Source organism: Anopheles cruzii, chromosome 2, assembly GCF_943734635.1.
Source record: "Anopheles cruzii chromosome 2, idAnoCruzAS_RS32_06, whole genome shotgun sequence".
In the NCBI taxonomy this organism is placed as follows: domain Eukaryota; kingdom Metazoa; phylum Arthropoda; class Insecta; order Diptera; family Culicidae; genus Anopheles; species Anopheles cruzii.
Genome location: NC_069144.1, coordinates 37313576 through 37337214, shown reverse-complemented (window position 1 = coordinate 37337214; position 23639 = coordinate 37313576). Strand labels below are relative to the sequence as shown.

General features: G+C 49.2%; 3 protein-coding genes across 4 annotated transcripts; 2 read left to right on the top strand and 1 right to left on the bottom strand.

Annotated features, from left to right (window-relative positions):
• Window positions 1-9768: 9768 nt before the first annotated feature.
• LOC128278996 (tyrosine-protein kinase receptor torso) lies at window positions 9769-23392 on the top strand. The gene is made up of 14 exons (XM_053017717.1): window positions 9769-9984; window positions 10172-10687; window positions 19823-20057; window positions 20131-20210; window positions 20276-20444; window positions 20519-20700; window positions 20766-20901; window positions 21005-21147; window positions 21328-21580; window positions 21657-22519; window positions 22610-22704; window positions 22771-23028; window positions 23094-23249; window positions 23322-23392. Exons 1-14 carry the CDS (start codon window positions 9769-9771, stop codon window positions 23371-23373), a joined length of 3354 nt encoding a protein of 1117 aa, XP_052873677.1. The 3' UTR covers window positions 23374-23392.
• Window positions 12137-14422, top strand: LOC128269040 (heparan-alpha-glucosaminide N-acetyltransferase). Its single transcript, XM_053006381.1, has 6 exons — window positions 12137-12371; window positions 12432-12562; window positions 12629-12750; window positions 12836-13272; window positions 13346-13629; window positions 13711-14422. The coding sequence occupies exons 1-6, from the start codon at window positions 12222-12224 to the stop codon at window positions 14360-14362; spliced, it is 1776 nt and encodes a 591-aa protein (XP_052862341.1). The 5' UTR covers window positions 12137-12221; the 3' UTR covers window positions 14363-14422.
• LOC128269041 (uncharacterized) lies at window positions 14543-19323 on the bottom strand. 2 transcript variants are annotated; one of them, XM_053006382.1, is made up of 3 exons: window positions 18717-19323; window positions 15472-15736; window positions 14543-15409 (listed from the first exon to the last, which is right to left on the bottom strand). In XM_053006382.1, the coding sequence occupies exons 1-3, from the start codon at window positions 18914-18916 to the stop codon at window positions 14834-14836; spliced, it is 1041 nt and encodes a 346-aa protein (XP_052862342.1). In that variant the 5' UTR covers window positions 18917-19323; the 3' UTR covers window positions 14543-14833. The 2 variants fall into 2 exon arrangements, with proteins under 2 accessions (XP_052862342.1, XP_052862343.1); XM_053006383.1 differs by having other exon boundaries at window positions 15472-15721.
• Window positions 23393-23639: the final 247 nt, after the last annotated feature.

Genomic DNA, 23639 nt, shown 5'->3' with positions numbered 1-23639 from the left:
CCCGATTTGGGTTAGGTAAAAATGTGCCACATTAGCATATAGAGCATCTCACCTGAATCGGTCGACTGTTTGCGCTTTCGTGCACCCTTGTTTTTAAGATTCCTTTTTATAAATGTGGACATTATTATGAATAACGAAACCGCTTTGATTGTAAACAAAACTTATGCTCCAGTCTCTTTGACAGTTTGTTCGGTTGCTCGAAAAGTGCGTGAATAGAGCTGCTCGAACTGTAGCCTGTCGACAAAGCGTGTAAAGCTTACAATGGAATCAGAGAACAGATCTCCGTTTGATTCAGGCAATGTAAAGGTCGAATTTATGCTAATGCGCCGCAACATACGCGACGGCTTGAATAAGAACCCACTACTTTATTTCTCTGCAGTGTTGTGTTATTCGTAAAATACATATTTGACCGTTGAGACGAAACACGTTGAATAAGTATGTTGTAAGCTGCGCCGCATATTGTAACTTTAGTTTACGAAGGGGCACAAAGGAGTATTATAAACAGTCAACAGTGAATAGATACGGGATGCCAGTACAGACTTTAGATTATCTTTCTCTCGTAACATCCCATTCATCAGCATACTTCCTTCTCCATTTCATCATGCTACTTTAAGTTCTGGTGACTGTTTTCATAGGTGCCGCACTGGGTTTCATATGAGCGGCGAGCTAGTAAGCGACGTGAGCGAGTTGAGCGACGTGTTTTGTGGGACCGGCGACTTTTTATCCATCTCATCAAACTCGTCCGTTTGGTTGATCTTCAGATCATACAATACGGCGCTTAGCTTGTTCCACTCGTCCATGCGTGGATGCGCCAGATTATCGGCCACATCGTAAACGTAAATGCGACCCGCTTCGTCACCCACCGTCACATGCAACCCGGACGGTGTCCAGGAAACCCGGTTCAGTGCCGGTTGTCCTTCGACGGTCACTGACGCCGTCGGTACCTCCGTATCTTGGTTAAGATTCCACAAGTCGAGCCGTCCGCCTCCATCGACACCGGCGAACAGAGCTGGATGGGTCGGTGACCATGCCACATCCATCACATAATGCGAATTGTCCTCGAACGAATACAACGGTCGATTGTCCTTCAGGCTCCACAGTTTGATCGTCCAATCAATGGAAGAGGTAAGGAAGAGATGGCCGAAATCCGGTGACGACTGGTTGTGGTGCGCCGAGGCTCGCAAATATTTGTAATGGATACATATTTACTTTCCGCGTTCGATCGCTGCGCTAATGAAAGGGTAAACAGACAGCTACGTGCAGCTCCCACGGTGAGAAATGCTCACGCCAGTGAGCGCGCAGTTTGCTCACTGCAACTGCAACTGCACTATACTGCACTTTGGCGCGCATCAACTGCGCAGAATCGCGGACCGAGAGAGGAAAATTCGCGTGCCGGTGCATCCGTCGTGATTTGTTTTCACTTTCCACTGTTGTTGTTGTGGCGCGAATTGCGCTGTAACACGTAACCCTTTTCCGTACTCACCACGTTCGTCGGCGGTCAGTTGAAGGGTCTGCTCTTTCATGATGTTTCCGTCCAGTGGAGTAGACTTTTCTTCGGTCCAATTTTCCGCGAACGATCACTGACAAAGTGCGCACGCTGTATGACGAATCGCGACACGAAGCAAAAATAGCTTCTTTATGGGTCGCCGGTTGGCCAAAGGAACAACACGCCCGGACGGTCCGAAGGGTTATCCGCTTCTGAGTCGTTTTTTGAAATCGAGCCGAGAACTCGAGCGAACCGGCGATGGCACGACGGTGCTTGGCGCAGGAGAGTGGTCGCGTGAGAACGGAAATCGCATTGTTGAACACACACACACACACATCGAAGAGAGAACTCGCGAATTGATCGACGGATACTTGATGTCTCTTCCGACTCGGAAACCGGGATAGAGAATGTCCAGCTGGTGGAAGGATAATTGGATAATCAGGAGGGAAACAGCGAAAGGATCTAAGCACAAGGCGGTGCACTTGAAAGTGCAGAAAGTATTCACTCGAAACCGCATAAATGTGTGTATCGAAAGGCTGAGCCATCAATTGCCCCGTTCAGTGGTGAGAGGTTAATTCTAGTACTATACTCATCGTGCATCATTATTTCAAGGTGTTAGAATTCTCGGTAGGGGCCATTTGCATTGAGAGATAATCGAGACGTAATTTATTCTAAGTAGTAATGGCTACTCGGTGCCTAGCGAATCGTCCATCAACTCCCCGATGCTGCTCCCTGCTAGAGGACACTGTCTAAACCTGGCAGGAAGGAAGCTCGGAATCGGTTTTCCGTTCTCGGGAAAGGAATTCAAGTTCAAGGCAAACGAGAGCATACCTTTTGCCTCACGCTTCCGCCTCGGCTTTCGCCGCGTACACTAACTGGTTGACATTGTGGCCTTTTTTAATGTCTAGGGCCCGAGACTGCAAGGCCGGGCACACGAGAGACGAGAGTTCTACTGACACACAGATAAACCGGTCTCCTGTGGTTGCAACGCAATGACACGATGCAATTGCAGGGGCAGCAGCAACTGCATCGACAGCAACGTGATGTCAATGACTTGGCACGGTACTGGGAAAATAGTAGAATGAAACCAGAAGCAAGGGTTTCGTTTTTCATTCTCTACTCTCACTCACTTCCTACTCCGGATTGCGCTGCGCCAAACCGTGAATTATCATCGTATCGCAGGGGCGTTGGGGGGGTTGGGCGCAAGTGGTGGGTTGGGAGTATGCAAGTGAAAAGGCGGAACGGCACGCTGCTTATCAAATTCTGAGTGTTGAACTGTAGATTTGCTCAGAACTTAAAACACCGCACTAGAGGATCAACACAAAGAGCGCGAATTAAACATACTCGCTGACGGGTGTGTTTGTGTGTTTGTATGTTTACAAGCAGCAGATAATTTTGTTTACTTTGTAACACAATGGAAATAATCACTAAACTGCCATGCAAAAACCGGCGGTTCACAACTTCAAAAAAAAATCAAACATTGCTAAGAGCCATCTACCGAGAGAACAGTGGAATCATTTACCATAAAACTTGGCCAGCAAATTTTTATTTATGGCATTTTATAGCAACGTTGCGTGCGGCCAAACGATTGCATGCGATTCGAAAAGTACGCAGCCATTCGCTGGCGTTCAAAGTTTCCACGTGGAGATTTAATTTAAAAATGTATTTTGTGTAATTAATAAAACACGTACAAAACGGGATATCGATTACAAAGCAATGTAACAACGTAAAGAGTATGGTTTTGTTTACTTTTCAAAATGTAAAAACCAAACAAATGAAAATCTGGCGTGCATATTAAATTTGTCATAAAAAAGTTTGTCTTTAAAAACACAATTAAAAACAATGTCGGTTCCTTTCTTTTCGTTTTATGTAAATGGAAATGGTCTTTCACCGTATTTAATAATCAGTTACCAGCTGTTTGTCCTACGTACGAAAATGTTTCGTCACTTCTTCACTTTGATATGTTCCTTAATCAGTGTCGTGATATTTTTGCTTTCCTTCCTTCATACTAACTGTTCCATTCATCTTATTAGTTGCGATTAGTGGCACTATTTGTTGTGCTACGTAACCCGTTGACTGTGTTTTACCCGTAACCCGACGTAACCCGTAACCCGTTGACACAAACTGTTGCGCACTTCCGCTTCCGTGCCGGCAGTGAGCCTTCCCCGATCCAAAAACCAGACCACCCACCATGGGCAGTCCTTGACCTAGAGCAATAAAGCAACACAAACACCGACGACGGCCCGACGTACTACGTTCATTCATGGTTCTCCGAGAATATCGTTCCGCTATCACAGATCCCGATGAATGCACTTCCCGAAGTGCATTCGGGAAGTGCAGTCGACGACCGCATCCCTCTCGGCGGGAGCTGTTCTCATTCTTCTCGTTCTCAGACTCTCCGGTCGGCCAGACGCATGACACGCATAGCGAACCGGAACGCATACCACGCCGACCGACACCGATACCGGCCACGCAAGTGCTCGTGCTGTCGATGGCCAACGATATGTGTAATCCGTTCGGCAGAATCGGCTGCTATCAGGGGCCACCGATACCCCCGAAAGCTCGCACACGGCCCAGTTGACAGTGAACAGTCGAACCGATCGATCGCACACACGACGCACTTCCGTGTCGTCGTCCACCGGGTGTCGAACCGAAATACCTCCGATCGGACCATTCCGGGTAATCCTCAAACGCCAACCAGAGCCCGGAGCCCGGAGCACCGTAAAAGTGAAAGTAGATTATCCTCATTAACGCCGTGCCATCCGCCGGGGTCCGATACCGGCGTTGCCGTACAACACGTTAACCAATTGTCTTCCATTTTCTGTCGGCGGCAGCGGCGACACACGCACATAGGAAAAGGATTGGCGAGGATTGGCACGGTGCGAATGATGGCGGTTTGCTAATCACTATCCCGAGCCGACCGAGGTTCCTGTGTTTCGGAATTCGGACTTCTAGTCGTGACCCCCCGGCCGTTCCGATTTGTGATGCGATTTTTCGTAATCCGATGCCCATTGTGTGGTGATCGACAAAGCTAGCAGAAGGTTGGAAAAATGGATGGTTCCTGCTTTCTTCGGTTTCGTTTCCTTCGCTATCACCGGATTTACAGTGGTTTGCGGCTCGGGTTATAGTTTAGTGCTACTTCAAGTTGCTGGGGCAGCTTAGTTTCGTGCGTCGGTTACCGTTGCTAGGGGTTACGCTCGAAATCGCGAAATTCCACGTTCCATTTTCCAACCATCCAAACGCATTTCACCCCGTTGTGCTGCATGTTCTGAGTGGCCGTTGCGTTCGCGAAAGGTTGAAAGATGGAATGTCAATCAATTGTGCTCCCGTTCGTTATTCGGTCAAATGTTGAAATCGAAAAAAATCAAACCGAAAGTGTAGTGCCGGGCCAGTCTGGCCCTTTCTGGCCCGATTGGCTGGGTGTTAGTGGCGCATTGGGATGCGATCATGGTCCGCGGCGCCATGTTGTTTTCTGTGATTTCGACTGCGCGAAGTGCGCGACTATTGATTGCGCTATGTCGAGCGATCGGGCTCGTTACGCGACGCGCGCCGTGTCCCAATGTTTCAATGTGCATAAATTAGCAAAAGTGGAGAAGCTCGGGAAGAGGGCAGGAATGGGGCGATCGCTGTCTAGCGAAAACCGAACACTTGTGTCCTTGTGCACCGCGATCGGAGGGCAACTGCCACAGTCGTCGTGCGTGTCCCGACCTTTTTCACCCGAATCCACACACCCGAGTCGAGTGCGCGAGGACAGGGGTTTCTTTCAGTATGTGCAGTGTCTTCTCTTCTGTATGCAATTTTTCCCTTTTTATTGTTTGTTTGTTTGTTAATCCCAGTGTGAAAAAACCTTTTTAAACAGCCATCTTATGAACGTTGACTACGACGACGAGTGATCAGTGATCGCACCACAAACGAAGCGTAGAATCAAAACCTTACCGCAGCAAACGCAAATTGGTTGTAACGTATTCGAATTGAAGGATCGGCCATCACCACGACCACCATCATCGGCGGCCGCGCATCTAATCAAACGACGACGCGGCGCACGTGTTCTTCGGTGGCTCAAAGGTACGCGTACCGTCGTCGTCGTCGATCAGTGTTTGGAAATCAGATTGCTCTTTTCGTCGGTTTCCGTGACCCCCCCCGGGGGTGGTTCGTTAGTCAATTCAACTAATCTACAATCTCCATTATTGGGTCGGTGTAGCTTCCTGGCCGTGAAGAAAGATACCAGATACTCCGCTCAGAAAGTTAAGTCGCGGTTGAAAATGCGTCGGACTATAATCGCCCAAAAGCCATAGCCGTTTGTTGTTTTGATTCTAGATTAATGGTAATGGGACACGATTGGGTTTAGTGTTGTTGCTGCAGAGAATAAGTCTAGGGTCCTAGGCCACGGCTCTATGTTGTTTGTGTGTCACGTGTTTTCAACAAAATGTTTGGTTTCCACTTGCTTGGGACACTTGAGGACCCGACGAATCGATAGCTATGTCGGCCGTGTGCACCATAGAACCTGACCTAATTTGGTTTGATCGGCACATGTACCATCAAAGCACACCGAATCGCGCAATGATGGAAATGACCAGCGTTGCATAACGTCTGGAAAAAAAGATATGTTACAGGGCTTTTAACAGTACACAGCTTAAATTTCTACAACAGTGGAGCTTCGAGATTAGGTTACATTAATCCAAAATAATTTTAGCAAAGTATAAACGTCCTAAAATTTGTCAGCAAAATGAGTCCGGTTTCAATTTGAATTTGTTTTACTGCATGTTTCCAATTTACTTATACCTTACAATAGGATGCACTGTTCTGCCCAGACAGACAGATAAATTTTTTCGTGTCCTCGTCGCGTCCTCGATTCGTATCATCAAAGAAAGGCAACAGTGCCTACAGTTACATTGCATTTTCCGCATCAACCATCGCACCATTCCTAGAATGCGAGCTGGTATTGACATAAACAAAAAGTTTTGCTGCTATTGCCACTTTGACGACACTTTGACCGGGTGATGGAGATGGGTGTTTGTGGAGATCCCAGTTTTGCAACAATAAACGACAACATGCTAGTAAAGATGCGCCAGTTAAATGTCAATGAAAAGCGATTTTCCATTTCCTTACGCCAACGGTTTTGTTGCCACGGACGCGTCCCAATTATAGTTGTATTAAAATAGTTGCACAGTGTTGAGAGCATTGTGGCATTGAACGATGTGGTACAGGACCTTTGCAAGGGTTCATGGGTCCAGTTTTTTCCTGTTTTTCGGTATCGACTAGTTTCATTAGTGAAACATTTATTTAGTTGTGATTTTAGCATAGTTGTTTCATCTAAAAACAGCTATGTTTCATGATAAATACGGATAACCATTACAATCACGAAGATGTTCGCAAAATATATTGACTAAATTGATCCCTTTGCATTTCTTTATTTTTCTCACAACAAACCTCTATTTTTCTTACTGTTAGATAAGTCTCTACCGGCTCAATAAATGAATGAGTTTCTTTACAAGCAGAGAAAGATTTCACGACCAAAGGAGACGCATGATACTCGACAACATGGTGGTTGCGTGGTGGTTGTCGAGAGCATGAACTACTTATGGGTTTTGACCACACCTTAAGTATGTAGAGGTAATTTGCTACCACATCTTTAAGCATGTGGCAATATCTTTCTTTTCACAACCACTGCATATGATCCTTGGGGCAGTGGGCATTACAAATATCCTAGGCACACAACATCCTTGGAGCGATTCCTGGTTTTCCCAGGCACCGATGAACAAACGCCCTGTGTTCACCAGGAAGCAATATATGTTACGGAATAATTCCATCGCAAAGGAGCAGTACTTTGGTAGTTGTTTCTTGTCTGCCGCTACCACGTTCCCACGAAAATCACTGCACAGCCCGATGCACTCCGAAGCTCGAGAATTTGCATCGAACATCCTGTTCGTCGATGGTTTTGTATTGTTAAACGTTGAGCAACGGGAATCTTTCCCTACTCATTACACTTTTACAAAGTGCCAACCTAAGAGGAACGGGACGATAATCGTACAGAAAGGCGGTAACAGTTCCGTTCTTGTTTTTGACCAATGCTTCCGTTGCCGTCCCGGGAGATGTCCTGGCAGAAACAAATCTCCCTTCGGAGCTAACTTTCCTTGGATAACGGCGACAGGGTGGCAACAATATGTAAACTATTTACAAAGTAGTTAGAACGAATGTCACAACATCCGTTTATGCAGCGTTTGGCTCATCGACTCGAAGCTTTGGTCAAATCGAACGTGTGCAGAAAACTTTTGAAATTGCTTTTTTACTGGCATGTTACCGTGAATGCTATTTTGAAATTATATTATCAAACTGTGAGAATTGTGAGCTGACAGCTCCCTGATGAAACCAAAAGTGTCCAAAAAGGGTGGGGGAGAATCACTTGGTCCTCTGCTAAGCGCGTTCCAGGGTGAAAATAATAAGTTGGCTTATCGCTAAACAGAAACAACGAAGAACGTTTTGAAGTATCTCATAAATACTTTTCTTTGAAATGGCTGACAAACTGGTCCATGTGGTTTAAAAAATAGTAAAATATAAAGAGATTCGACAGAGAAACGTCGCCATCACGGACAGAGCTCAACTTTCGTTATTGCTTTTCCTAGGGGGTACCAGCTTAACCGCTCGTTTGCAAATGCTTGTCAACCGGCACGTATCCTTATTAAGCAGCATCGCGCGAAGGCTGCTCGCGCCAATCAAGCGCAATGTGGAGTGCAATATGGATGCTTGATTAAACATTGCCACCATCAACGTACGTCTAACACTCCAGGCACCTATTACGGTAATAAATACTTTTATCGAACGGTAATTATCAAACTGCCGCGAGTGAGTGCAGGTGAGGAATCTTTCAATCCGCACACGTAAATTATCACCGATCTTTTGCCTCCTGCGATGGGAGGATATATATTCCAAAGCAAAGTACATCATCAAAAGAACATAAATTATCGTGAAATGTATTATCACTCTCTTCGAACGTCCAATTGTGAATTCGTAAGGCATAATTTAACTGTCAAAATGAAGCCTTTTCCTTTGGTGTGCTATAAACCGTTAAAGGCATTTAGAAATGCGTTGCAGTATGTATCTTCCCTTCTAAAAAGCATCTTCCCTTTCAAACGATGCTGGGAGCGTGCAGCAAAACAAATAATCGGTAGATCGGAAACATCAATGTGCAGTCTTCAAATTTAACGCTTCAATTACGCTTAATTAGTCGAGCACAGGGTGGACGATGGGGTTATCATGAGCCTTTGCCTGAGGGGGGTCTGATTACAGCCACCCCGTATGCAGTCTCTAGTGCTTTGCTATTAATTTCCGAGAAAGAATCCGGAATGCAGTCGTTTCAAGCATGAATGGATCGAGGTTACGGTGACTGGAAACATCGGGAATCACGCTAAATGTGGTGCCATAACTTTACGTTTGAAGGCCACTGGAAAAAGCCCAAAACGAAAAGTCACACAGGGCATATGGGCACTTCCTATGCCACTATGTCGGGGGATAAGCGATGATCCACTATAAGCTACTCAAAGTTGCCGAAAAGCGTTAATATGAAACGCATTCGGTTTCATTTGGTTTTTAACGGAAATATGGACAAATAACCAGTAAAAGGTGAAACATGTATAGCTGGCAATGTGAAATCATTTCAGAGGTTTTCATTCATAAATCAGGCATTACACAGTCTAATTATACATTATCATCCGCCCGAGAGAACCCTTTATTTAGCAATATGTTGGTGTGTTCAAACTGTGCAAATTTGCCTCAAGCTTAATTATTTACATGAACATCACTTAACGCTATGGTTCCACTAACCCCTGGCAATTACGCCCACATAATGGATCATACTTTTGACATGAACTTTAAATTCGGGAACATACGATAGTGTGTTGCAAACGAGGTTTTAATTATTGAACAATGTAAACGATAGATAATAATTGATGCTACAATAATTAACATAGTCCGCTCAGCAGTAGGGAAGTACTGATTAGGCCACCGCACTTTAAATTAATGGTATTAAATGATTCATTGTTCCCCCGTAAACCCGATACGTAACGATTTTCTTCGAAATACTAGTAAAAAAATCACTCTAATTTTAAACTGGTCCTGTACTTTCAGCACTCCAGCACTGCGGATTACCATCGTCGGATAAATCTAATAGAACCCGGGCGGTGGAACCTTGACCAAGCCAGACCACAAGGCTGCCCCAATTCGTGCCCCAATCGTGTCCTTGCTTTTCGCTGGGTGCCGGCAACATTTGCATCCCCGGCATCAGCATGCACGTGATCGTGCTAAAGTACGTCCAGGTCCTGTGCATTACGATATTTTTCTCCAACAACATCAACTGCGATAAGCTACTGCTGCACAATGAGCGGGAAGACCAGGACCTGTACCGAATCGGTGCATGCACTGCCGCCTGCATGACGGGCGCAATCGATGCGCAGGCGGAACCTGGCCTTGTGCCTTCCTCGGACACACCATCCGATCTGAAGGTAAGCCGGGAAGCTGCAATCCGTAGGGATGGATGCTCTTTAAAAGTGGCATTAGTCGGGCGTCTGGATTCATTGCGTCACTTGGGAAATCTTCTACCAGGGCCTCTACTGAGAATCTGTCTTTTTATATCTTTCCCGATCCTTACGAACTGGTCGCTCGATATCTACGTCATGGCCACTCCCGAAGGGTCTCGTCCGATGCTACCGACTGTGTTCCGAGGACAGCCGTCCCCTGTCCGCCTGGAGACCGCTGGTGCAGCGCCGCGACCCATCGTTACGCATCCGTCTTATTTGCCGCGACAACAACAACCTCATCATCCAAGTGGCGGAGCACGATGCTGCTCGCGAGGCCACGGCTACCCGCCCACCACACTTGTACGGCAAAAGCGGTCTGCCGGCGAAGGTCGAGGCCAGCGAGAACCAATTAAATGCACTTCCGAGTAACTTTGGCGTGAGTGAAAGTGGGGCGAAGCAGGCCGTGACACAGTCAGGATATCAAACGCAGTATGCACGCAGTAGGCGTGCAATAGGAGCCAGCAGCAGCAACCATCGGAAGTCGGGATTAGTGCCGGACCGGGAAGCGGAAACCGATACCGGGCAGAGTGCTGGCGATCTGGCGCACCGTAGATCCATGGCCCATCCGATCTATCTGGTGAAGGTACAGGCAAGCGGCGAAGAGCTTGGCGACCGGATTGTCTACATGGTGAGTAGGTCTTTTAATTACTGGCCTCGTCCAGGGCCTTGCCGTGCCACCTTGAGCCACATTCCAATCGGTGGCTCAAAGCCGTGGCCACGGTGAAGAATGTTTCATTACATCGCGTCGTAAATGTTCCATTTTACAGCATGCGTTCAAATCTTTCCCTAAAGAGTCACTACATTGTTGGACACGGACACAAACGATGCATGAGTAATTTATTGCATTGTGCGGTGTGCATAAATTCACAATGAAAAGCACATTTTTCGATGCGCCGCCTCAGGGAAACAGTGCACGAGCTCGGAAAATGTGCTCCTTCTCGCGGCGCAGGTAACGAACAGCGGCTGCGGGACGGTGGCTAAAACTGCTCAATCAAATTCCGTTTCAGTCTGTTTGAAAACGGGATCGCGGAACGGAAACAGATTGAATAACTGGTGTTTGATTGAGCGTCACGTTGAGCCGTCTCACTGCAAAGGACACGTTTGATGTTTGCTGCCATGTCATTGAATCAGGCACGGGAAAAAGCCCGTGATGGTGCCGATTGAGCTTAATTTACCACCCACCCGCGCGCCTACTCGCGATGGTCAGGTTTGTAAAAGTGTGCTGGTCCGCTGGATTTTCCATTTCAGATCACTGCCCGCGGGTCACAGTATTTTTAAGTATTCCTTTGACCGCGAAATTGAATTCTCGAAACTCCCCCTTTTCGCATGTGGTCTACGAGGACACGAGGGATTCTGTAGAATCGGCCGAATTAGTCAACACATCAAATAGTGAAACTATGTTTTTTTGATTCAGCGCTTTTGATTTTATTCATTTATTGCATTGTTCTGGTTCGAACGTTGACTTTGGACCTTTATCGATATTTTGGTATGGAAAGCTGTGTCCGGTGTGAAGGTTGACTAAATTACCCCTCTCATCGATCCATTTCCAGGAATATTTGGCTTGCATCCTTATCGCAACACATTTTCCCAATTGTAGTTGTTGATAAATCGTGCTCGGCGTGGTTAATGAAAACGGTACCCTTTGAAAATACCCTGGAAGTGTATCAACTACTTTAGCTTATCTACATAATCCTTTAACAACTATCGTTTGTGAACTCTTAACGGGCTGCGTAAATTCCGAAAATTAATCTGTCAAAATCGAACAAGTGATAAAAATTACTTGTTTCAAAATTCACACAAACTTTTTTACACTCATAATTTTGTAAGCGATTTTGTTTTGTTACCTGATTTCACTTTTACTGGTCCTTTCAAACTTAAAAATCAAGTTCGAAAAAATAAATGATTTCGAACATCGAAACGAGTTTGTTATTTGTTATGACGTTTGTTTGACGTTTCGTTTGTTTTCGGACTATTTACTTATTATTATTATTATTATTTTATCGATATTTTTTATAAGAGACTCGCCCTTCGATCGAGCCACCAACCAGTTCAAATTCAGTTCAGGTTCGGTGAGATTGCCGTTTTCGCAAAGCGGTTCTCATTGACCGCGCACAGTTAAAGTGTCCTTGAGATTCCGGTTTCATCGGAGTGCCGGGCCGGAGATGATCGAATACACTGAGCACTACTTTCGCGGCCTGGACCTCTGGTCGCTGGCGGTCGATGAGGCGTTTTTCAACGTTTCCTTCACGAACGAGCCAGGAACGCCCAGGCACGGCTACTATCTGTACACACTATCGGAGGAATGCGAAAAGGTACCGGGAACCGGTTGGAACCGCTTCGGTGCTAATCACATGTCGTCCTCCTATCGATAGTGTCCCTTCACGAGATGGAAGCATGTTCCGACCGACAGCCGCAATTATTCGGTATTCAAAATCGATACGTCGCGCCTTTTGGGACTCCGAGTGCACGATCGTGATGTGGGAAGCTATTCGTACGACAACGAGTAGGTTAACAGGCGACCGAGGTCACAAAAGCCCACGCTTTAATCCCGTCAAACTCTCTTCCCAAGCACCTACGTGTGCCAGTTGGACAGCATGAATTTGGGCGAATTCGGCGTTTACGACTTTCGTATCAGCCCCACCGGTAGCTATGCGTTCGGGCCAGTCAAGGATCCGGTAAACATTTATCTACGTAAGAGACCATACGAGACCAGCCGGGATTCCGGGATGTCCATTTTCACCGGCGTCAGTTCGTGTCTTTGCTTTTGTTTCTGCAGCCTTCCTAACGATCCTGTTGCTCATGCTCGCTATCGGCGGTTTGGTGTATTTGGCACGCTACATTCTGCGGCGATTCAAAGCGGAAAGTGTCCCCGCGGCTCAACCATCGGCCACCAGCACCGGACCGGAGGGCACGGACGATGCTTCGGAAGATAAGGGTGATTCGTCGGCGGACAGCCAGCAGCAGTCCGTGCCCAAAAAGCGCCTCCAAAGTCTGGATACGTTCCGGGGCATCGCCATTACGTTGATGATTTTCGTCAACAGTGGCGGTGGCCAGTACTGGTGGATCGAGCACGCCACCTGGAACGGTCTGCACGTGGCCGATCTCGTGTTTCCCTGGTTTCTGTTTATCATGGGCGTTTGCGTGCCGATTTCGCTGCGCAGCCAGCTCGTACGGAACGTTCCGCGGCGCACGATCGCGGTCACTATTCTGATCGTAAGTGAGCCAATGCTCTCTTCCTGCCTCTAATCGACTGCTCATGTTTCACTCTCGATCCGCCGATTTCTAGCGCTCCGTTAAGCTCTTCTTAATCGGGCTTTGCCTGAACTCGATCAATGGTCCGAGTTTTGCCAATCTACGCCTGTTCGGTGTACTGCAGCGGTTCGGAGTGGCGTACCTGGTCGTGTCGCTACTGTATCTTTGGTGTCACCGCGAGGTCGTACCGTCGCAGCACCGGTTCGTTCGGGCCAACGTGGACATTATCCGTCTGTCGCGTCAATGGCTCGCGGTGGGGTTACTGATCGCGGTGTATCTCGGTGTGATGCTATTCGCTTCCGCTCCCGGATGTGCCAGGTAACGTAACACAGCCGCACCATGTCGCAATGACGTTCGTCTCACTTTCAACCTTTCCCCCCGGGTTTAACACACCATCAGAGGATACTTCGGTCCCGGCGGGAAGCATCTCATGGCCGCGTATCCCAACTGCACCGGTGGCATCACCGGGTACATCGATCGGATGCTGCTGGGTGTGGCTCACCTCTACCAGCATCCAACGGCCCGCTACGTGTACGATGGTCAACCGTTCGACCCGGAAGGTCCCTTCGGGTGTCTGCCTACGATTCTGCAAGTCTTCCTGGGCGTCCAGTGCGGTGCGACCATCCTGTCGTTCACCGACCACCGGCAGCGCCTGAAACGGTTCGGCCTCTGGTCGTTGGGCCTTGGATTGGCCGGCGGAGCGTTGTGTGGGTTTTCGAAGAACGACGGATGGTTGCCCGTGAACAAGAACCTTTGGTCACTGTCGTACGTCCTGGTGACGGCTTCACTCGCTTACTTGCTCCTGTTCGCTTGCTACTACGCGATCGATACACGGCGCGTCTGGTGCGGTCGCCCATTCCTGTACGCCGGGATGAACGCCATCATCTTGTACGTTGGCCACACAGTGTTCCACAGGATGCTACCGTGGCACTGGCGCATCGGCTCGATGAACACTCATCTGATGCTCACGCTGGAAGCGCTCTGGAACACCGCCGTCTGGAATTTGGTCGCGCTGTACCTTTACAAGCGAAAGTTGTTCTACAATCTGTAACCCGGCGGCCTCCGCCGCTTGCGTTCCACAAACCTCCACTCTACATTCCGGGATTGAAACAAAGTAATAAATGCAAAAAACAATCTCCCGTACTTGTCTCGGTGTTTAGGTTTATAAAAATCGATTCGCTTAAGTCTAGAATCAGTGTTTGTTGCTTCATAAATTAGTTGTTTCCGTTGCTCTACACCCCCCGTTCCGATCGGTACGGTGCCTGTTTTGTCAAAAATTGTCCAAAATACCGCAACATCAAGCCGCCGTGCGGCGTTCGCTCAAATCCGTCGACAAAAAGTGGTTCGAAAATACACTCTACACTCTACTCCTTTGAGGTTGCCCTTCCTGTATACATCCTACATCTATCCTAGCTCGTCGGGAAGAGGAGACGGCCGTATGACGGCCAAGTTTCCCTAACTAATTAATGGTTAGCTATAGCGTTGCGTGTTCATAACATAAATACTCTACCATTGCCGCGCTCTACGAGATGCTGCAATCCCAACAAGCGAGCGCCCAATAAAGACAGGTGACCGTTTTCTCAAACACCTCGTTGTTGTCCTTTACTTCGCCATCCGGTTCGTCCTGCAGAATCACTGATTCCGGCGTCGCTGGCGTCTGCTGTCGCCGCCGGCTGCTCGAGCGGTTCCGTGGTTTGTTCCGTCGTTTGACCGACACCGGATGGCCGGATCCCGCTTGCTGGTGGTTCCTCCTTGGGTGGTCCTCCTCTTCATCACAATCATCGAACGCCGTTTCACGTTCGCCCAGCGGGTGCGCTAGCGGGTCGACCGCACTGTCCGCCTGATCGATCGAATCGATATCCTCGGCACTGTTTTTCTTCGACGCGGCACTCCGGCGCCTCCGCCGTCGGTGCTGGTCGCCGATCGCGAGCGTGTCCGTGTGGTGTACGTTCTCCGACGAGCGGTTATCGTTGTTCGACGACAGCAGCGACGACGACGACTGGGCGTTCGAGCAGTTGCGATCCTTTTCCTCGCGCTCCTCGTCTTCGTCGATCAGTGCCAGGGGCTCAAACTGATTGCTGGTGGCGATCTCCTTTTCCTGTGGACCACAAACAAACTATTTAGCACCCGCGTGACTCCTTCGGGGTTGGCCATTCTCACCTTGTTACTTGCGACATCGCCGTTCAAATTGTTCAACTCGATCGTACCGACGGCGATCAACGGTGGCGGTGATCCACCGGAAGTGGTTCCTTCCTCAGCCGCCTGCTGCTGCTGCGAGGTAGAGGGCATCGGTTCCAGGTGGTTCGCGGTGTCCAGCTCGGTACTTTTCACCGCCATTGCCGTCAAACTCATCGCACCGGTCGTGGCGGTCGCGATCCCGGCCAGATCGAGGTTGTTTTCGTGCAGATCTCTGAAAAAAAAGTTTCTACAACGGATTGCTAACACTTTACGACGCATCACTGGCCAAAAAGGTTTCTGTGTGTGTGTAGTGCAATGATTGTGCAATTCCAGCACCAATATGCTAGTTCCAGTTCCGGTTAGCACGTTCGGTGATTACGAAACATAACAAGTGCTGACCATGCTTTGCCCCATAGGACAATTGGAGCACGCAGCAATTAGGCGCACACCGCCACAATCAGCGCGACCGCGAGTTCCAAGTGTGAACCAGACCCCTCCGTTTAACTGGCCCTCCACGTAGGGCGCATATATGGCCGGAGTTTCTGCACTGCCCTTGCCGAAAAGGTCAACCCTATAGACGGAGCATCACCCGCCCGCCGCCACCCAGCGGCCCCTTGCCCGATCGCGCACATTTTTTGCGCAACAAAAACGCGAAACAACTCTCGGGCAGACTCTCGGGGAGAGGAGGCCCCACAGGGAAGGGCCCCAAACGATTCGGTTTCCATATTATGTGCGGACCTCGTACCGCCGGCCGCCGCGTTTCGCACACTCGTTCCATCTCTCTCTTGCGATGCGGACTCCGTCGTTGTCGTTGGGTGGCATTATGTATGTGAGTGGCCGAAAAGAAACGAAACAGGTTTGCAAAAATTTTGGCTAGTCTTCCAAGGTCCAATCCACCCAGGGAAGGTTCGGTGCAAAGCATCGTGAGACGCGGCATTGTTTCCATAATTAACTCCTTTTATGAAGAGTGTTTTTTATTTATTGAGGCACGGAAATGAATTATAAAATGTAGGCTAAGCATTACGACCTCATTTGGACCTCATTTGTGTGCTGAAGTTGCTGGAGTACTTCTACAATTAGATGCTGTCGTGAATAAGTACATAAATGGTTTAGCGATCGCGATCAGTCGCGGGTTTTAAAAGGATCGCTTCATCGCCTGAATTTCTGTGTAATTGACTAAAGTCTCCATAAATTAAGTTACTTCTCTACAACCCCCTGAAAGCCAGCGGTGGCCGTGCGTCACGTAAAATGCGCTGCGCGATCGTGTCACGAGCCGGAGCTCTCACGCTGGCAAACGTATTAAACTTCACACAAAATTGCTAAACACTTTCATCTTCATCATCATCAGCAGCAGCAGCATCATCGTGATGCCCGTCGTCGTCGTCATTGTTCGAACAAACCAATTCGGCCCGGCACGGCCCGCGATGAGCGCCTCTTCTTGGGCGTTCTTTATGAATGTTTGTGTTAACCGAGGGAATATAATTGTTGTGATCGTTTGTGTTTGTTTTTTCCCGGACTTCCCCCCCGCCTCACTCAACAACCCGCGACCCGACGAGTGGGACGGTGGATTCAAAGTCCGGGCGCGACGATCTCGACGATCATGTTACACAGGCAGGCCTTCGGTTCGCGCGATTGCTCCGGCGTCAGCATTGTCGCTCGGCGTTAAACGCAACGCCAGCAGCATCGGGGGGGTTGAATGTGTTCTCCAGTGTCAACATAATGGCACCGGCAGAGACACATAACGCGCCCGTTCCGTTTGTGTTACAAAACTTCGGGCCCCCGTTCCGAGGGCACGTGGCTGCCGGCAGTCGGAGATGCGCACAATTCCACCGAAACAGACGCGAATACGCGATCACTCTGTCGCCGTTGGTGGCCACCAACCATATCTGTGTGTGTGCGCGACTTTAATTCCGTTCCAATAACAGGGCCAACGGGGCCAACGGAGCTCGGAGTCGGACACGTCACGATAGAGCTTGGCCACTTGCTCTATGCCTACCGTACCGAAGAACGACTCGCACGAGCTGTATCGGTTCCTGCTGCTGCTGCTGTTGGGCCACTTTCCGTCCAGCACCGGCCGGTGGTAACCGGAACCGGACCACGTTATCCTTTCGTCCACCTTGACTGCACATCTCGGCGTACGGTGTTCGCACTTTTCGGGGCGCCCGACTCGAGAGACCATCGATTGATGGCTGCCGGAACGATACTGAGCGATACGAGGGCGGCCATCCTCGTATCGGTTCCGCCACGCGAATCAAGAGTGTAGCCACTTTAAAACGCGGGCCGGCTAGCAACGAGAACACACCGTGCGTCGTCGTCGGTAGGGCACACATACACCTGGGACCTGAGGACCGGTGTCATGCGGGCGGGTGACACACCGCGTGTCCCACGACCGACCTGCTGCTGCCGTGTGGGGGCGCGAAACGTGTTTACCGTTTTTTCTGCTTTATTTGCTCCCCATTGCAATGTCATCTTGATTCGCAATAGACGAAACACGCGAATGTGACGATATAGGCGTGGGGACAGGGACCCAATGGGAGGCCCTTGAAATCAATGTGCGCATACATAGCACATTCGTAGCGTTGACCTCGGTAAGTCTATCGAGTGCAAGATTGGGAGAGTTGCAGTTGCAGCACAACGTAAGCGCCATTTTTTTCCAACCGATACCGGATACTCTTCGTGACGGAGGAATTCGCGTGCAGCGCCTGCTATGTTAGGACTGGAAATCCCTATCAAGCGTCGCCTGCTTGTTTCGTAGCTTCGCAGGACACCCGGTGCCAATCTGATCGATATGTGCCATCGGAACTATCGCAGAATCGGTAGGAAAGAAACCGAAAGTACGAAGGCAGGGAACGAGAGGGCCATAAACAAACCCCATGATTTCCGGCTGCTGTCGGTCGGGAAGTCACGCCGGGAACCATCATGTGCGGGTCGTCGAGTGCAATACCTTATCCTTTGGCCGTTGGCCACACACTATCGTGCCCGTTCGCCGGCAAGTGTTTCAGGTTATGCAAATAGCGGTTGAGAAAGAGATGAAAAAACGATGCAAGCATTGTTAGCACACCACCCGGCACACATACGTACACCCGGCGATGGGGATGAGCATGAATTGGCAAAACAGGCTACGCGGGGCGCGCCCAACCAAACACCAACCACCCCGCCCGAAATTTTAGCGTCCAGACACCGGGGGCCAATCAACCGTGCGAAGGAAGCGGGAGGGGACCACTTACGCGTTTATGATTTTGCTATGATTCAGCGGTCCACCGAGGGTCCAGGATTCGTTTTTGCACGGCTGCTTCCCGTAGTTCTGCGGCAGCCCATTCTTGGTGGCGTTGAACGTTCCCTTGCGGTTGTGCTTCTTCCGCCCCGGTATCCACAGGATGCGCAGGCTGCTGCTCTTCTTCGGTTTGCTCTTGGAAGCGGACGACATCGCTTCGGCGCTTCGGCGGTTGCCAGGCAACCGATTCGCAAACCGGTCGCCGGTATGCGATGATTGAGAGGAAGCTTTGAGGTAACGAGATGAATCAGTCGCTAATGTTTCGAATCCGGTGACTTTGTCCCCGAAGTAAGCAGTCTCCTAGCGCGATTAGCTTAACTGACAATCGTCACGAAGCGCACACGTCGGAATTACGGATGGAGAAAAAACCATTTAACGCTGCACTTTAGCGCTTGGGCGACGAAGCACACACGTTATCGGACAAACACACACACACGCACAAACACGTTCCAGGTAATTTGTGCTTTGTTGACACACTTTCTACACTGAAACGTACATTTCACAAGCCGCACGACTCACCGTGGAGATTCGAGATTCTAGCAACGATCTCCACAGCATCCGTCGTGGTTGCGCTGGCACCACCACCATATCTGATTCACGAACTCGTTTCGCACCCCGAAAGCAAAGGGAAACATTCTTCGCAACGACACCTCATCAACAACGTCAGCAATTTATGTGGCCATCACTGCGCGCTGGAACCGTCTTTCGAGACCGCCGTGCTCGCCGGAGTTGTGGCCGCGGATGCGTTCGAACGTCAAATGGAAAAAGAAATCAAACCGCGGTTTACGGCGCGCGGTGCCACACATACACTTCGGCATGCGGCCTTGTGAGAGTGTGTGTGTGTGTGCGTTGCCATCGTTACACACGAGCAACGCAGGCTCCGAAACCGATTTCCACATAGCACGATCCGTTCATTCGCGGAACCCCTTTAATGGGCCGAAATGAACCAGACGTTAGGCGGAATTGGCCGTTTAAAATACTCCTCATATGATTTTTGTTTTAAAAAACGACTTATGCACCCCGGAATGTAACCTTCGATTCTTCTACTGGTACTTACAGAGCAACGCATCGTTGGTGAAAATCGAAAATCTCAGCCCCAACAAGCGGTACAACGTGACCGCCACGATGCTGACCTCCGAGTACGAGTATTTCTACGCTGAGAAGGAACAATTTCGCACACTGCCCCTGGACTACCAGCCGGGGACGATCATCGACATGAAGGTGGAGCAGTTTGTAACGAATGCCGAAAATAATCGTCTCGTCGATGCCGTAATTTCCTGGATTCCGGCCAAGGGTAAGAGTGCTTAACGGCGGTGCGAGGTGCGTTCTGCAGGGTCACTAACCACTAATTCCGTGTGCCGATGCAGATAAAACGTGTCATTACGAGATCCTGTACCACGCGACACACTCGACGGGATTTCACCATCAAGCAGTGGACGTCCAGCAGGTAAGCCGCCCTCCTTAACTCTTCGGCGCGGGAATGCTTAATATACGGCATGATACCATTCGCAGCCAGAAGTCCTGTACCGATACACGATGGAAGCGCTGGAGCTAAACTCCAACTACATGGTGGCGATTCGGTCGAAAAACACCCAGAACATGTTGCGCGAAAGTCAACTCCACTGGCAGTCTTTCTATACGCCCAACTGTGCCAAGCAGACCAACGGTTCCCAAATCTGCGGTAAACCACAACTCCCGGTAAGCTTTGCCGCGTGGACGCACGGACTGACACAATTCCATTCCGTCCATTCACAGCACCCGAACCGATAGAGAATATCCGGGTGGTGGAAAAACTGCTCTCTGACGATCACTACAAGGTCAACATCAGCTGGGATCGTCCAGAAATCATTCCTGACTACTACATCGTGCGGTTGTTTGATTTGCACGGATCACCGAACGAAGAAACCGCGAATTCCATCTCAAAAAACGTGTCGGGGGTAAGTGATCGTACCCGTGTTCGTCTCGAAACAGGATACAGCGGCTAATTATCGGTCCATTGCAGGAGGCAGTAGGGTTGGTGATTGATTCGTTCGAAATGTTTGGACCACACTTCGAGGTGCTGATAGCGGCGTACTCCAGTGGGGGCATTTCGAAGGAGAATGTCATTAAAACCCTTTCCATTGGGCGTGTCACTCCCGGTAAGTTGGTGGGGCGCGCGTGGTGTAACCTTGATGACTCGAAATCGATTTATCATAATCCGGGGCGGGGGGGGTGGCCCTTCCTGTGTTAACCACTCGCCAGCAGATACCTGGATCTGGACAAAGCTCGTTTTCATCATCCTGTCTCCGGTGCTGCTGATCGGGCTGCTAAAAATATCTGTGTCACTCGTTTGCCGCAGAAGAGCAAAGCTGAAGAGAAACGTGGAACGATGCGAGTATTTCAAGGTAAGTCCACTGTGGGCCCAGTATTAAATACGCACGTGTCATAATTCAGAGACGGTCACGTGCGCTAGGGCAAGAGACCGTACAAACGAAGGACTCAAGGCTCATAATAGCATAATGGTTTCCGAGCAATATGACTCTTGAAATCGAAACACCAGATAAATGTTACAATTCCACTTCTAGGAACTGGAGCAGAAAGCGCCCGTTGATCCGAGCACCGAGTTTGAAACGAAAACGAAAAACCTACAAGAACTGCTCGCATCAAGCCCGTTTCCTCCGGAACTAACGGTACCGATCAACGATGAGTTGGAGATCGACGGCGATCACCTAATGCTGCACGATCTCCTCGGTGAGGGAGCGTTTGGTTTGGTGCGAAAGGGTGTCCTGCATCCTCCCGAACACACTCCACTTCCAGTGGCTGTGAAAATGCTGAAAGGTAAGACCTTCATGCGGACTGTTAAAAGAACCTTTTTGTCCTAATTTGTCCGAATTTCCCCCGTTCCTCCCTGAAGACTGCCCTCGGGTGGAAGACATAATCGAGTTTCGGCGGGAAATGGAAGTGATGAAATCGGTTGGCACTCATCCTCACATCGTCAGCATTGTCGGTCACTGTACGAAGAATGTCCGCAAGATGATGCTGCTGACGGAGTACTGTGGCCACGGAAATCTGCTCAACTATCTACGTACGCAGTGGCAACGACTACAGAAGCAGAACCGTGCCAACCGTACGGTGCCTCCGAGTCGTTCACCAGATACTGGGGCCACCGACAAGGATGAGGCAGACGGCGATATTGAATCTGGCCACACCGACGTCCGAACGGTGCCATCGGCGTCCGAATGCTTAACACCAGCGCTCTCCAGTGACAAAATGCCGGAAAATGTTTTCAACTTTGACACCTCGTTCGTAAACGATAAGAAGTCCTTCACGTACAAGAACTTTAGCGACCAGAAGCAGCAGCAGCTGCTGCAGGATGGTCAGCGGCCTGTCCGAGCACCGCAAATCATCGAAAACAAACTGTACACCCTTTTCAACGATGAAGGTGATAGTAGCACGACTGGCGATCACGAGCGGAAGCTGGGGACCTGCACCAATGCCTGCAAGAATGTAGTGGAAATAGTGGACGAAGAACATTCGTGTGCGACGCAACCGGAAGAGCGCGAGGGATCGATGAAGGGGAATATTAAAATTAAACCTTGCAGTTGCCCACACAACACGGTGGACGGGGAGTTGACCCAGAACTCGGTGGAGAATCGTTGCTATCACCGATGTCCCGAGGACAGCGAGAATCTGGAGTCGGCGGAGGAACTTGATAAGCCCCACAGGCCGAACAGTGACCAGCTGCTGGAATTTTCGCGTCAAATCGCTCTCGGAATGGTAATGAGATTGCCTACCGGATATTTAACCGGTTTTAGTTTTTCAAAGTTCAATTTGTTTATTTGTCCGTAAACTCTATTTCTATTTTAGGAGTATCTTGCACGCAACAAGGTCGTCCACCGGGATCTGGCCGCAAGGAACGTGCTCGTTTGCAGCACTGATACGGTGAAAATAGCCGATTTTGGGTGAGGGATTTGGTTGTACGAAAAACTGTAACCTATAATAATCAACATTGACTGATGATTTGATAGACTGAGCCGCGATATCTACCAGGAAAACCTGTACCGCAAGACAAGTAACGGCAAGCTGCCGATCAAGTGGCTAGCGTTGGAATCGATGACCCACCAGGTGTACACGTCGCAGAGTGACGTCTGGTCGTACGGGATACTGCTGTACGAGATTTGCACCCTCGGCGGAAGTCCTTACCCGTCAATATCGACCAGCAAGCTGTTACGTTACCTCGAAAGTGGCTATCGGATGGAGCGACCGAAGAGCTGCAGTGAGGAACTGTAAGTGAGACGTAAACAATCCAGGATCCTGCGGATTGAATAATTTTTTACCATTACTTTCGCAGCTACGCACTGATGTACTCGTGCTGGAATTTGCATCCCGGCGAACGGCCAACATTTACCAAAATCGTGCACACGGTCGAGCAACTTCAGGAGCGGACAGTCGCTGGAGAAACGAGCACACCCACCATCGATCTGAATGCAGTTGTGGACAGCCATTGGTACGTGGAAACCATCGCATTCAATGACCACAGACTTGTGGTTTGTTTTATGCAAATTTTGTTTAATTTCAGTTCAAAAAGTTGCACCGAGGAAAACTCCTACTTAAAACCGGTCGAGTATTAGAGTGGAACGCGGCAGGTGGAACGATATCACGGGGCTGTTATAAGGAGAGCTGAGTTACGACTTGGCAAGTTGGATAAAGAGAACCCGGAACAACAGAACAACGAACAACGATACCACCGACCGGTGAATTGTGAAAAACAAGCAAACCTTTTACTGAATATTAATCTTTAAGAAAAGTGTCTTTTGAATAAAATATATTTTTGGATGAAATGACAAAACCACAAGAATCGCGTTGTAAATAGGTACATTTCTCGTTTCTCAGGCTT